The following is a 16456-nucleotide window of genomic DNA, read 5'->3' on the forward strand; positions in this document are numbered from 1 at the left end:
TGCTACGTTTTCATTGAATAGTGATAAGAGCCCCGGCACTAATGGATATATATGACTACTTCTTCAAAATTGGTTCAATGTTGCCTGCTTTTAATGTCACTTTGGTGCTTAAATGCCTTAACCCAATCTCTATAAAAGAGTTTCGACCAATATCATACCATTTTGTATTTTATGTGTATAACCATGATTCATGCTAATAGAATTCAAGCTCATCTTCCAGAGGTTGTTAACAAGAACCAAAGTGGTTTTTCATCCCTAACATACACGTGAACAGCCATATGGAGGTAGGATCTTCCAAATATATAGGAAAAACTTAGGAAAAAATTTAGCATGCCTGTGCTGGAAATACAAGTGATGACAGAAATTAAGGGTAAGTTTTGATACTATCACTGAAGATCATGTCTGAGCATCATGGAATTCCCCATGCCCAACCTCTTCATCAATCCAAATAACTTGTACACACAAATAAACAAGTCACATATAAATGCTTTATTATATGTGATTCAGCTCAAATCACCAACTAATTGCAGGTAAATGATTCCCATGGATGCTAAAAACAGAGACTTCAATCTTTTCGTAAATTCTACAAGGAAACCTCTCAAAGTCTAAACCACCCGGCATGGACTTGGATGTTAATATGTCTGCTTTATGCCCAAAATAAGAGGCAAATATAAACTATCATTTCGTATATTATAAGATACCAGTAAAAAAACTAGTCATTTACAAGTCACACAATACAAAGAACAGACGAGCATGCAAATTCTGAAATTCAATCTCGATCTGCTTTGGGCAAAACCCAAATGTTAATCTCGATCTGCTTTGGGCAAAACCCAAATGTTCTACATTTAAAGACCTTAGAAAGTAGAGAGAACCAATCAAATAATCATGAAGAAAACACCAAATGCCAAGTATATAAATACTGAATGAATTGATTAATCCAGGACACAAAAACAAAGAAATCTGATCTTTTTTATTAGTCAAGGGGTTAACAAGGAGTGAATTTGCAATTGTGATTCTAACTTAATTGGCTTAGCTTCCATTGATAAGGCAGCGACACTCGGGGTTAATGAGGACTGAATTCGCAATGGTGATTCTATCTTATTTGGCTTAGCTTCCTTTGGTAAGACAGCAACACTCGAAACTTGCATGAGTAGAAGGACAATAAACTATATTAACCCAACCGGTGTAATCAACTAAACTTCAAGTGTCATTTTCCCTTATTTGGAAAACAGACAATCATAGCTGAATTGAAATTCTACATTACCTGAAACCTCAACCTACATTCTCTACCAATTTATTAACTCATTCAACCTATGTTATTCGGATTCGTGTGTGAGAGTCAGATTGGGTATATTCCGACAGGAGTATGCCCATTTTCCCCCTAAGTTTTTCCATGTATTTGAATAGTCATTGAAGGATTACATCCCCATACCCATATACCGATATTTGTCGGATAAAAATGCTTCTAACAAAATGAAGAATCTGAGCAACATAGAATCTAACAAAAACCATATTCATTCTACTCGAAGACCAACAGGCATCAGTCCTAAGAGTTAGCTCTTTCCTAGCTACCTTCTAAATAGCCTTAACTTAGCAACACAATCTTTGTCAAAAAGTTTAGTTGACAACAAAAGTATCAGTTTCATAAAAGAATAAAGGGAAACCAAAGTGGATGAGATCCATCTAAAGGAAGGACATAAACTTCACACCATTAAAATAAGAAAAATATCGGAAAAACAACAATATTTGAGAATGATTTTGCTTGATATACACTTTTTCATCTCCAGTCAATCCTAGTCCCATATCCAATAAAGAAGAAATCAATCATATCATATGCATAAATCACTTCATGTCAATTGTTCATTGTTTATCCTATGACATTTGACATCTTAATTCATACTCAACTGTGATAAGAATTTTCAAACATTCCATTCCTATCCTCAACTCAAATCAAGTTTTGTTCAAAAAATACGAAGGGAAAATTTAGTCCCATATCATCTAGTTCCAAAATATTTGAATAAATTATTAAAAAAAAAGACAGGAAATAAAACTTCTCCGTGAAATTCTCACCAGAGAGAAAGCCTATGTTTTTCTCCTGAGACGCTTCCTGAGTTTCTTGTATTTATGCTTGTTCATCTTCTTCTTCCTCTTCTTCTTCACACTATCTGCCCATGCTTTTCCGGCATTATCATCCTCAGTCTCTACTTCCTCCTCCTCGACCTCCATGATAGCCATTGTGTCAAACCCACTTGAGCTAATGGGGTTCAATAAATACCCAAACGGGAAACTTGGGTACAACTTCGAGGGTTCAGTAGATTTGTCATTTTCAAGGGAATTTTCAGGTTGGATTAATGAAAAATGGTGAGTTTGTTGAGGGATTAGTGAAGGGCTAACTTTTGAGAGTTGATGTTGGTGTTGTGGGGTTTTGAGAGATAGGATGAATCTTTGAGTTGATTTGTTTTTGAGGAGTTCGTGCATGAGATATGCCATTTTTGCATAGAAGAAAGGTCCAAAGAAGTGAGCCTGACTCTGGAAACTAGACGCTGAGACGAGAAGAAACGAGAAGAAACGATGACGACAGAATAATCAACGGAAGCAGTGGGAAATGGGAGGAGAAAATGATTAGGACGGAAGAGGAGAGGGTCGGGTAGGGAGGGAGGGTAAAACAGAGAGATGGGGAGGGAGGCCGGAAGTAATAGCTAATACAGCGATTTGGGAAGGGATTGGAAAACACGGGAATTTGGGGATTAGGAGCGTAACCGATTACGCGCGTAATACCTATTACAGCGAACCAAACGCCGGAATAGGGGCGTAATGTAATACGCACGTAATCGGGGCGTAATGGATTGGGTAATACGGTGAACCAAACACAGCGTTAGATTATTAAAAGTTTCTGGAGTCTTTTGTTGTTGCAAACTAGTTGGTGTTACTTTTTAATTGATTTTTGTTACTCTACTATCTTGACTGTAAAAAAAAAAAACTTAGAATCTACAAGTGTTAAACTATTTAATAAAAGAAAATCTCTGAATCTTAATTCTTTTTAATTACATGAATAATAAATTTATATTTGCATAATTATACATTATTAATAAATTACACGATGACATATCGTTTTCTTTCAAGTTGTAAGTATAAATATAATTATAACTTAAATAATATCGATATTAATAATTATGACAAAATTTTATTTTAAAGTCAACTGTCGAAGGATTTATTAAGTTGGGGGCAAAAATATCTCGACAAGTCAACAAACAAAGATTAAAAATAAAAGGAAACATCTTGCAACAAACCAAGATATTAAAAACCCATCATTTTGCCTCACCAAAACCATCCATCGTTTTGCCCTGGCAAAACTAAATGTCAGGAAACCAAAACTACCTATTGTTTTGCCTCCCCAAAACCTGGAAGAAAAAAAATGAAAAGTCTTTCAACCTCAAAAATGGTGTTTCTTCCTCAACCAAGAGGATCGTTTCAAGCAATTTTCAAGAAACACTTAGCCATACGATGATACCAGAAGCATTTATAGTGCATAATTTTATAAAGAATGAATTTATATTTGATGCATTCACAGTGCATAATTATACATTGTTGATAAATCACATGATCCTATATCAAAATTTTTAAATTACAAATACAAATATAATCATAATTACAATTCAAATAATATACATTCTGATAACTATGACAAATGTTAGTCATTACATAGCATAATGAGAATAATATCCAAAGTTTCTATAACCTCAACCTTAGCATCAAACTAAAGTCTCATTGACTTCCAAATTAAAGAAAAAAAATGGGAAGGGGAATCATGTGAGGGTCAACATGTGGGTCATAATTTGTATTCTCATAATTAATTGATTTCTTAAATAGTTATGTTTTTTTGTGTTAGCCGTTCTTGTTTATTCTACCATGTTCGTAGAGAAATAAATTAGGTTGCAAATCTTCTTACTCAATATAGACTCTCTCCCAACCAATCATTTTTTAGTGAAAAAAGGCCATGCATGCATTGTTTAATATATTAAAGAGAATAGTAGAAGAATGAGAGAATTTACAGGATAGCCTTTTCTTTTCTTTTTTCTTTTCACATTGTCATTTAGATTAGGGTAAATTGTACAAATGGTCACCCAACTTCAAATATTTTCAATTTAGGCACTAACATTTGAATTTATTCCTGTTTTGGTCACTTACCATTAAATTGATAACGTAAAGCCTTTTTCTAATTGGTACAATAACACATTTAATCCTCAATACTTACCTATTCTATCAATTTAGAATGTTATCTAAATTTTTTATCATTTAACCCAATAAGTATATAATTTGTAAGCAATACAAGGGACATCCTAAGAAAACAAAGACACCCTTTTATATCCAATGCAATAAAATATACTTGTACAATGCACGGGCTAGATGTGTGTATATCTTATTGGAATATATTTAATTATTTTGTAATTTGTAGATGTGAGTTTCTAGTATTCTTTTTAAGATAAACTACATTAGTAACCATCCAACTACTAATAAACTAAAATTAATTTAATCTTTTAGCTAGCACACTTAGGGTCCATTTGTTTGGAAGTAAAACATTTTTCGAAAAAGCTTTTCAGCCTTTTCCAGTGTTTGTTTGGCTGAAAATATTTCCTAAGGTAAAATCAATTACAAAACACGGGAAAAGAAGCCCTTAATTTTGGAAAATGTCTTACCCTTTCCAATTCGGTAAGACATTTTCAGGAAAATTAGAAGCCAATACCGCTTTTTTGTTTCCCCTTCCCCTTCCCCTTCCCCTTCCCCCATCCTTGACACCTGATCTTCTGCTTACCGTCAGCCAACATAAATTCTCAACACCAAACACTGGCGTTCATCAAAGCTTTTCCCCATCTTCGCCTTTCATTGTCAAAATCTGCACTGGCGTTCATCTTCCTCTCTTGAAGGTTAGAACGAAAAAAATTGACATGAGGAAAGGGTGTTGTCTTTTCTGATGTTTAACTTTGGTTTGTCGTTAGCTGGTTTGAGGAAGGGAAAAAAGGATACATGTGTTAACTGTAGTTTATATAATATCTATGGGATTTTGACAGGATATCTATCTATTAAACAAACTTGAAAGCTGAAGTTCTACTCATTTTTATAGACAAATAGGACCATAAAACAAAAGTCCTCTAGTTTCATGAACCCATTTTTCTTCATTACAGATTCGATCACAGTGCTTATTGTTACTTATTTTGGGTTAAAATGACAACTGTGAGTTTTGGTAAAATTAATGATTTAGTCCATTTCCCTTGATGAAAGTGAAAAAAGGGGACAAATGGAATTGATTTGCCAGCTAATTTTAGACTGATGTTTGCTAAATTAATATTTATTTGGATTGAATGGACATATTAACTAACATTACTCCATTGTGTTTTGATATTTAGGTTTTCTTAAAGAAATATTGTGAAATGATGGTTGTCTTGCATGTAAATATTTTTTTTCTCATTTTGCTAAAATTAAATTTGTATATTATACCTGTAGTCACAAAATTAATGATATCGAGACATCTTAGCTTCCATCACTTGTGGCTGCAGAGATAAACCAGTAGAATTCTAATTTTCTATTATGCTTTTGAGTGATACAAGAAAGATAAGCTTTTAGGAACAAAAATTATAGTTTAATAAATATGTGCACTTTTAGATTGAGATTGTCGGCACATCTCAATAAGTTTATGTGATGAGCAGGCAGGATAGTAGTCTGTGGGAAATACATACCCGTTTCTTTGTAGGGTTAAATTTTGTCTGTAGTCAATACTTCCCCTCAAACCTGACATTCTGTGTTCCCCTCTCTTACAACATTCTATTCTATACACTTCCCTTTCACATTAGCTTTCTGCTGCTGCCTCAGTGCTCCTTTCTGTTACCATTGTTCTAGTTTTCTACTCTTTCTTTCAATTCAACCGACAATGATAAACTAAATGAATTCTAAATCTTATATATAATTTGTTTCCTATAGTACATAAATGATTTATTTAGTTCTAGAGGCCGCAAAGGCCTTGGAAGATCTGTAATTGCAAATTTTAAGTCAAGTTACACACAATTGCATTTTCAGAGCAGCCATTAGTGCTTTCAGTGTGCATTCTTCACTGTCCAAAATCATTTTAAATTTAAGTTACCTTTTAGGTTTAAAGCTAAGGCTAGATTATAAGATATCTTTATAGTTTAAATCTAAAGCTTGGGTTAAAACTTTATTTGTAGCAATAGTTTAAATAAGCTATAAAATATTTACAGCTGCAACATTATTTTTATTATTTTCTTTGAATTGGAAGAGAGAAACTAGAAATTCTTTTATAACCCTAAGTTTTCTAGTGTTCCAACTTCTACTTGTTTTTCAGTTCTAATTCTGCTCATTTACTGCTATTGGAACTGAAACTTTACTTTTGTTTCTTGTTGTTGTATAATTTATAATCTTGATTTCATTGGACAAAAGGCCTTCACTCGCTACTTGTTGTTGTGTTTGATTAAAAAACAATGGCTTTGATAAGGAAGCAGGCGAGGTGTGTTAATGCTGAAAAATTCTTCTACAGGGATAATAAAGATAGAATTTTGTTTTTCTCTCAAATAGAAACGTATAGGATTAATTAGTTGGAGTTTAACTGTTTTGGTCTTATGAGTTCCTATATATATACTGATCTCTATTTTTCTGGTTTCATGCGATGTTGATGACTTTTTATAATGTACTTGTTGTTGTCCTGCTTTTGGTTTTGAAATTTTCTTTCACAAATTCTAGATGAAAACTAGAGATTTTAGTTTATTAAGTGCCAGGTTATGTGTATCTTTCCATAACCTGCCTGTTTTGGCACTGCCTTGCAAATCCTTTACCCTTTGATCGAGAGGCACAGTTGAGCACTCTTTGGAGATAAGCAGACAGGGATTCTGGAGACTAATGAGGTGATCATGTAATACCCCATACCCTTACCTGAGACCGGGATAGGATACGAGGCATTACCGAAATTTTCAGAATAATTTCAATTAATTTATATTATTTTGTATTCATTTTCATGTTTCATGTAACATCCTTTTCATATATTCAATTCAAAATATCATATAAAATATGATACAATGCTTAAATTGTCATATTTACATGCTCATTCAGGGTATCCGAACCTACCTGACTAAATTGCAGAAATACCAAGATTTAGGGGCATATTGGTAATTTACCATTTTCCCAAATTTCACCCAATCTTAAATTGATAATTTCATTCAATTTATTAATTTAGATAAGAAAACAATTCATTCCCTTCAATTTAGTCATTTTTGACATTTTTACAAAATTTCCCCTAAAGTTTTACTTTTATTTAATTTAGTCCATGAGCTTAAAACATGCAAATTAGCCATGCTAACTGAATATTCATATATATTTTTACTCCTCCTCCTCTCCATTCTACATCTTTAATATATATAACATTCTTGTAAGTACGATTTCACAATTTATTTATTAATGCTCACATCAATCTGTTCACACGAGTCATAGTCACTCAATTATTTATAATTCGAGCTACAGAGCTCAAAATTAAGATCCGTAAATTTTCCCTAAAACTATACTCACATATCATTCTACCATAAAATTTTAAGAATTTTTGGTTTAGCCAATTAGTACAGTTTATTCATTTAAGTTTCCCCTATTTCACTATCCAACAGTTCTAACCTCTCTTCACTAAAAATTAATTATATCACAGTACAAAACTCGGATAATGTTTCCATTGATTTCCATTGAAAATAGACTCATTAAGGATTCTAAGCATATAAATTTGAGACTCTAATTAATTTTATCCAATTTTTTGTGATTTTCCAAAGTCAAAACAGGGGAACCAGAATTCATTCTAACCTTGTCTCACAAAATTCATTATATCTCATAATTTACAAATCCATTGCTTACACTGTTTCTTCTATGAAAAACTAGACTCAATAAGCTTTAATTTCATATTTTATTCATCTTCTAATTCGATTTCTACAATTTATGGTGATTTTTCAAAGTTAGTCTACTTCTGCTGTCCAATATTGTTTTAGTTCAAGATGTTTATTACCATTTTTCCTCTAAATTTCAAAGGTCATACAATTCAGTCTTTGCTCAATTAGCCCATCTATTAAGATAATTTTTCTCAATTAACATTTTATTCCATCATTCTAAACTATTACACAATCTTTGAAAATCAGAATTTTAACACTAAACCTTAATTCACAACTTTTTCACAATTAGGTCCTAAAATCAATTTCTATTGAAATTACTTGATAAAATCATCAAACAACAAAATCAAAGCTTCAAATTCATTTTATTTCATCATAAACAGCTAACACTTATCAATGATAGCTTTTAATTTTGTTCATAAAATCAAAAACTAATGAATTAAACACTTGGACCTAATTGTAAAAGTCACAAAAACATAAAAATCTCAAAGAAAAGGGTAAGAATTGAACTCACATATGTCAAAGTATGAAAAACCAGCAGCTTTCAGACCTCCCATGGCGTTTTTGCTGAAGAAAAATGATGATATCTCTAGATTTTTCAAATTTGTCTTGTTTTATATGTTTAATTTGTAAAATTTCCCATTTTGCCCTTGTTTCTCCTTGTCTTTTTTGCTGATTTTCTTGCCCAACCATCCAGCCCATACAATTTGGGTCCAATTCCTTTTAAATCCCTCCTTTTTAATCACTTAAACTATTTAATCACAATTTAATAAATTTCGCACTATTTTCAATTTAGTTCTTTTTAATTAATTGACTAACCAAACGTTAAAATTTTCTAACGAAACTTTAATACTAACTTAATAACACTCCATAAATATTTATAAAAATATTTATGGCTCGGTTTATAAATCCGAGGTCTCGATACCTCGTTTTCAACCAAATTTACCTGATTAATTCTTTTAAAATCGCAAAATTCACTAATTAAAAATAATTCTTTTAAGTTCGCGCTTGGCCTATAATTATTATTTGTTAAAATTTCTAAACTTACTCGTCGGATTTAGTGACCTCGAATCACTGTTTCCGACACCACTGAAAAATTTAGCTGTTACAGATCAGGACATCTTTTTCAAGTTTGAAGAGGTTAGTTTTGGAAGCTGTTACCTTTGGTTCTTTCCTTTGGGACATTGAAGAATATGTTGACACAGTCTATAAGCTGAAGGACAATTGATTTGTGGAAGAAGTTACAGCAGCTGAGTATAATGCTTTTGTATAGAGGAGTTGATGTTTTTGGCATTTTCTACTTCATTGCTCTGGTTTGGTAGCATTGGGCAGTACGCATTGTATTGTTATAAGTTGATACGATGAAATAATACAGTAGAAGACTTTGTTCATCAATGGGATCAATTCCCTTGACTGGTATTTTGTTGATAGTTCTAGTACAGTATATGGCCAAGTGTTAAATTCATAGTTTGAAATGCGAGGGCCTTATTTATCTGGTCAAATTGTACAAATAGTTCTTGTACTTTTTGTTTTGTGCGGTATAGCCCCTCACTACACCAGAACAGACTTTTAGCGGCGCTTTTAGCGGCGATTGGACAACAAACGCCGCTAAAAATTAAGCATTAGCGGCGATTTAAAAAAAAATGCCGCTAAATATCAGTATTACCGGCGCTTTTACAAAAACGCCGCTAATAATGAGCATTAGCGGCGTTTCTTAAAAAGCGCCGCTAAAAACCTAAACCAAACGACGTCGTTTTTCTTAGTTTTCGAGGCTTTGGTGGCGTTTTTGGAGAAGCGCAAGTAATTCTCGGGGCTTTAGCAGCGTTTCTTAAAAAGCGCCGCAAAAGACCTAAGCCCAACGACATCATTTTCTTAGTTTTCGAGGCTTTGGTGGCGTTTTCGGGAAAGCGCCGCTAATGCTCAATGTTTTAGCGGCATTTTTTAAAAATCGCCACAAAAAATCAAAGCCCAACGACATCGTTTTTCTTAGTTTGGGAGGCTTTAGTGGCGTTTTTGTAAAAGCGCCGCAAAAAGCCTAAGCCCAACGACATCGTTTTCTTAGTTTTCGAGTCTTTGGTTGGGGATTTTGCGGCGTTTTTTAAGAAGCGCCGCTAATGCTCTAATTTTTAAGAAAATATTAATTAAAATATTTTAAATTATTTAGTAAAAAATAATGACACGTACAAGAAATTTTGAAAGTAAAAATAAATAAAAATATTTATTAAAAACGGGAAAAATGAAGAGACTGTTGTTTAAAATAATTTTAAATTAAGTTTATTGGGTACAGGAATGGTTATTTTTAATTTATATATTAAATAGTTTCTTATATAATCGTAAAAGAGATAGTATTATTTTTAAAATATTGAATTAATTATCATTATAGTTTAGGGTTTATGGTTTAAGGTATAAGATTTAGGGGTTAGGGATTATGTAGGTTTTATGGTTTAAGTGTTTAGGGTCAGAGTTTAGGGTTTAATTAAGGTTTATGCAAATTATGGGTTTAGTGATTATGGTTTACAGTTTAGGGTTTACGAGTTGGGGTTTAAGGTTTACGGGTTGGGGTTGGGGTTTAAGGTTTACGGGTTGGGGTTCAGGGTCTAGGCTAGGTTTAGGGATTATGATTTGGGTTTAGGGTTTAGGGTTTAAGGGATTTAAGGGTTATGTGTTTAGGGTTTAGATTGATTAGTGTTATCTAATCAAGCTTTTTTGACCCTTACTTGTAGGGTTCTTAGAATGTCATATGTTCGTGGACGTGTTTGAAACAAGTTTTAGACACGAGTACTTGAAGTAATTAAAATTAAGAGTCAAATGAATAGAATTATATTAAATTAATTTCTATTAACCAATCATGAACTTTTTTCGGATTGTTTTGATCATTCTAATTTGTTCGATTCTATCGTAACATTATCAGGTCTGTCTTCTTTAATACAAAAAACTACGTATTCTTCATCAAGGGAAACATATATATCCAGCTCCAGTTTTCATATTATTAAAAATTATTTTCATACACAATTATAAAATTTTACAAATTAAATATATAGCGTTGACCAGAATAAATTTAATTGAAAGGAATTTACGAAATAATTAAAACTTTGAAATATAGAAACAAATTTAATTTAAAGGAATTTTGTTTCAATAAAAACGGCAGTGTTCTATAGGATATATTAGTGGCGTTTTGGGTAAAACACCGCAAAATGTGATTTTGTTTCAATAAAAACGTTGCCGTTCTGTAAGATTTCTTACTGGCGTTTTTGGTAAAACGCCGGAAAAGATCATCCTTTAGCGGCGCTATGTCAAAAACGCCGCAAAATGTGATTCTGTTTTAATAAAACGCTGTCGTGGTGTAGGATTTATTAGTGGCGTTTTTTGTAAAACGCCGAAAACGTCAGCCTTTAGCGGCGCTGCGTTGGAAACGCCACAAAATTTCAATGGGTTATAATAAAAACGTTGCCGTTTTGTTGGATTTTGTGTTGACCGAAACGAAATCGTTTTTATGTTTTTAGTGGCGTTTTTGTTAAAACGCCGGAAAAGATCTTGCTTTAGCGGCGCTTATCTTAAAACGCCGCAAGAATGTTATTTTGTGTTTACCAAAAAGTGACCGTTTTTTTATGTATTTAGTGGCGTTTTTATTAAAACGCCGCAAAAATGTTATTTTGTGTTTACCAAAACGTGACCGTTTTTTATGTATTTAGTGGCGTTTTTGTTAAAACGCCGCAAAAGATGTTACTTTAGCGGCGCTTCTTTTAAAATGCCACAAAAATGTTATTATGTGTTTACCAAAACGTGGCCGTTTTTTTATGTATTTAGTGGCGTTTTTGTTAAAATGTCGCAAAATATGTTACTTTAGCGGCGCTTATCTTAAAACGCCGCAAAAAATGTTATTTTGTGTTTACCAAAACGTGACCGTTTTTTATGTATTTAGTGGCGTTTTTGTTAAAACGCCGCAGGTGTTTATTTCTTGTAGCCGAAACGTCGTCGTTCCCTCAAAGGTTTGTTTATTTTACCGAAAACTTCGTCGTTTCTCCGTTTTCCCCCTTATTCTGATTTTCATTTCCCCCTTTCTCCCCAGCAGAGGGTCGATCGATCGTCATTCATTCCCCAGCAGCAAAAACATCCCCCAACGTTTTAGAGTTTGAGAAAATTCCTCCCGAAATCCCGAATTTCATCCCGAAATCAATAGAAATCAGTAGCCCCACTACTTTCCCGAAATCAACAGCCTTGGAATCGCCATTTTTGAGGTTTGTTCTCTTGCCCACCCGACTTCTAGGGTTTCCATGAATTAAAAATTTGTTTTTTTCATTGAGTTTGATTCGGGGTTTGCAGTGTTTTAAATTGTTATGTATAGTATGAAGTTAGGGGAAAGTTGAGGATCCAGCATTGATTGGTACTGAATCCGGTGGATTCTTTTTTAGAAATCGCTTGTAATCGCACTGTCCTTTCTTGCTTCCTTGCTTTACTGCCTTTTACGAGCATACTAGGAGTCAAACGATTAACTATTTACTGAGCTATTGCATAAGAGAGAGCAGATTGTTCTCTATAGTTCTCTATAGTGCTTCATTACAGACCCAAAACAAAGCATATTGTTCTAGTGCGCAGCATATAAAATTCACTGTAATCGTTAAATATGTTCCTAATTTGGTCGAAATTTTTTGTACATGCTTTTGTAGTTTTGGTTCTTCTTTCTTGTTTCTAGGTTTCATTACAATTTGGTAGGCAGACAGGTGATCTAATGCATTTCAATGACCTTTTAATTATGTTTAATATTATTGTGATAATGTATTTTCAATGTTTGTTTTGGTATGCTTTCTATTTAGTTTAATCATTAAGTATATTAGAAATTGGATGTGCACCATTAAGCTTTCAATTTGCCTGCTGTCAAATGTTTGGTTGCTACTGTCAAATGTATTCTTATTTTCAGAGTCTGGTTTGTTCATTTGTGGGGATTGCAGTTGTTTTATGTTCAACTGTGCTAAGGCATTCGAAAGTTAAAATAAATCAAATTTAATATTCTGATTTGAATCTTGATTTAGTTGAAATATACTCTGTTTACAAAACGAGAAGGAAAAAATAAGCTTTGCCATTAGACTGGGAAATCCCTTCTAATGTAATTCTTAAATAATGTAATAAGCTGATAAATAATGTTTAAAAGAGACAATGTATATGATATGGCCTTAAATCATTTATGCATTTAGGTTTTTTTAGTTTTTTTAGTTTAGTTAACTTCGTGAAAATAAACTTTAGTTTTTTAAAGTTTTTTAGTTTCTTACTTCTGTTTTTTCGGTACTAATGTATTTCTGTCTTGGTTTTCCAGTTTTTGCTTCGAAATTGAGGAAATTTAAGGTATTTATTCCTATGTTTCTCTAATTAGTTTTCTTAAAAAAAAGTCAAATTGTTTAATTTCTTTTTATGGTTATATTTTAGCTGTATAGTTTAATTATTATTTTTCATTTTTAGAAAGGAGTTTTAATTACCATTTAAGCTAAATTTGCACTTGACTTTGCAGCTTATTACATTATTTGATGTTTAAATTTAAGAGTTGCTTTTCGCGAAACACAATTGTTTTAAACTATTAAAATTTGGAATATAATTCTTAAATAACTTTATATATGTGAGTAATTGAATAAATTATGGGCGAATCGTTTAATCGGTTTAGCGTTTACAATTCATCGATTTTCGCTATTATGTCAATAAATTAACAATTTTACTTCAAATTTATAAAATTATCGATCTTATATTTGCAACTGGTTTTATGTTAATGATTAATAATCTTTTACATACAAATAAATCAGCGATTTATCGTATATATGCTATTAAAGTATTATTTATCGTATAACAAAAGTTGTTTTGATAAATATAAACAAATTAGTTATATATGTATTGATGCGAAGTCAATTTTTTTTAAACTTATTTTGATCTTTGAATTGATAAAAGCTACAAAATATATATCATATCGTAACGATCTTTGAATTATTATGTTTAAGTTTTATACTAATTCTTTCCTGTTGTACATGATGGATTTTGACACTATTTTGGATTTTGGATTTTGTTATATATATACCACAAAATTTTATTTTCAAGTTCAAGTCAAATTTTTAATTAATTTGACACAAAATATATATCATAGCGTTGTACATGATGGATTTTGGATTTTGTTATATTTAAGTTTTATACTAATTCTTTCCTGTTTATTTGGAACTAACTTACTTATGTTTTCCTTTTTATTTTTATTTTTTGCAGTAGTTTGCTTCGAAGTCCAGGAAATTGAGGTATTTATTCCTATGTTTCCCACCTCGGTTTTCTTAAAAAAACACCTCCAAATGTTTAAATTTTGGATTTTGTTACTTTAATTATTATTTTTGAGTTTTAAAAGGGAGTTTTAATTAAAAAATTTTTTTTTACGCTGTGGGTATTGGTTTATTTATCATTTTTTATTTATATGTTGCTGGCTCAATTTGCATGTTACTTTGCCAAATTTTTCCATAACTGCAAGGTATAAACTATGATTGTAGTTCTTGTACGTATTTTTTACCCAAACAAAAATAATTACGCAAATGATTAAAATTCTTAAATCAGTTTATATATTTGAGTAAGTGAATAAATTATGGGCAAATAGTGGATTCGTTTTAAAGTGAACAAATTATCGATTTTCAAGGATCTTGTCAATTAATAAATTATCGACGTTAGTTCTCATTTATGCGATTGAATGTTAAATTTATTACTAAAATACATTACTTACTAAAATACATTACTTACTAAAATTTGTTTAAATTTATTACTTAAATATGTTACTTAAATTTATTACTTAATGACATGAACGAAGAACTGTATGAGGGATCAAAATTTTCAAAGATGTCCTTCTGTGTTCGTCTTTTTCAATTAAAGTGTTTGGGAGGGTGGACGGGAAACTCGTTGACAATGCTGTTAGAGTTTTTGAGAGAAATGTTCCCGTTTGCAAAAATCCCTCGGTCCTGCAAAGATATGAAGAAGATGATAAAAGATTTAGGCCTGAAATCTTGTTCATGTTGGAAGATAATATCCCTAGTACTAGTGCACAATTTGGATGGGTTCGTCAGGATACCGATGAAGATATTTACGAATAATGATGTAGTAAGATTTTACGATTGTTTAATTATATATAATATCATAATTTAAATCTTCGTCTTATTATATGTTTCAACTGTTTTATATGTGCTGTTATTGTTGTAATTAGCTATTAAGTTATTAACTATTTTATGTGTATTGTAGATAAAATGCCTAGAAGAAAAATTCTAAGGGGAAGCATTGTTCAAAATAATCCAAACTTGACAGAAACTAATAGTACTGAACAACAGACAGCAGTTGGATCTTCAAATGTTCCGATTACAGCTGAGGATCCTACAGAAGTTCAAAGTAATTTTTCATTTAATTTACATGCGTGTTTCTGTTATAGTTGATTTATTTTTCAAATTCTTATATTATAATATACCATTTGTAGCTGAAAATGGTGGGACGCGCAGAGGTCGAGGACGTACGCTACTTAGAGAGTTGTACGAGTTAGATTCAGTCGAGCGTGTCAAAGTTGGACGAAACAGTTTTGGTCAGCCTGTTGGATCAGAAGCTCGACTTTTAGCTGGATACATGGGCATTTTAGCACGAAATCCGAATATGTTACCTATAAACTACGAGTCATGGCATCAAATGCCCGATAGCAACAAAAACCAAGCCCTCGATAATATTAAGGTAACAAAATGTTAATGTCATCTATAATGCTTGGGAAATAGTTTCATTTATATTTACTTTATTAACTTGTGTTTTTTGTTTTTTGCAGGCGAGGTTTGCTTTAGAGGTCTCGGATGCTTATGTAAAGAAGGCATTGGGAAAAAGATGGAGAGACAACAAAAGTACTTTGAAGAAAAATTATTATAAGACAAAAACAACCCTCGATGAGAAATTGCAAAATGTCCCGCCGGGTATGTTGAGGTACCAATGGGAAGATGCGGTTAGATTTTGGCATTCGAATAAAGGCGAGGTCTGACGTCCTTCTAAACTATTGTAATTATTTTGGTTTATAGTATTTTCTATTTACGTACTAAAAAATTTCATAACGTAGGATCGTGAACAAGTTGGAATAAGCAGCAGGCAGAAACAAAAATTCACCCACACAGCCGGGTCGAGAAGTTTCGCATGTGTAGCTGAGGCGGAGGTATTTTTAAATTTTTTAATATTGTCGAATATGTATAACTTTCTATTAAATAATATTTATACTACTATATTGTAGGAACGGTCGTCCGGTCAAAAAGTTGGACGCCTTCAACTTTTTGAAATTACACATAGGAAGAAAGATGGATCTCCCATGACTCCTGAAGCTGCTGAAATAATGGTACGTTTACTTAATACGATTTGACTTATTTTAGTTATTTATAGTGTTTATTTTCTAATGGTTTAATTCATTGCAGTTAATGCGACTATTGTTATGTTGCATATGTTTTTCAATATATAATATTGTGTTCCTAACTATGTGATATATTTATTAGGAAAAACTAAATGAT

The 16456-nt window shown here is 32.0% G+C and overlaps 1 protein-coding gene across 1 annotated transcript; it reads right to left on the reverse strand.

Annotated features, from left to right (window-relative positions):
* Window positions 1-2082: 2082 nt before the first annotated feature.
* LOC107895733 (uncharacterized) lies at window positions 2083-2490 on the reverse strand. Its single transcript, XM_016820965.2, has one exon. The coding sequence runs from the start codon at window positions 2488-2490 to the stop codon at window positions 2083-2085; it is 408 nt and encodes a 135-aa protein (XP_016676454.2).
* Between the last annotated feature and the right edge of the window lie 13966 nt (window positions 2491-16456).

This window comes from Gossypium hirsutum, chromosome A10 (genome assembly GCF_007990345.1).
Source record: "Gossypium hirsutum isolate 1008001.06 chromosome A10, Gossypium_hirsutum_v2.1, whole genome shotgun sequence".
Classification (NCBI taxonomy): domain Eukaryota; kingdom Viridiplantae; phylum Streptophyta; class Magnoliopsida; order Malvales; family Malvaceae; genus Gossypium; species Gossypium hirsutum.

What these genes read in the sequence shown, in the direction of transcription:
- LOC107895733 (XM_016820965.2), bottom strand. Translation starts at nt 2,490, where the DNA reads ATGGCATATCTCATGCACGAACTCCTCAAAAACAAATCAACTCAAAGA.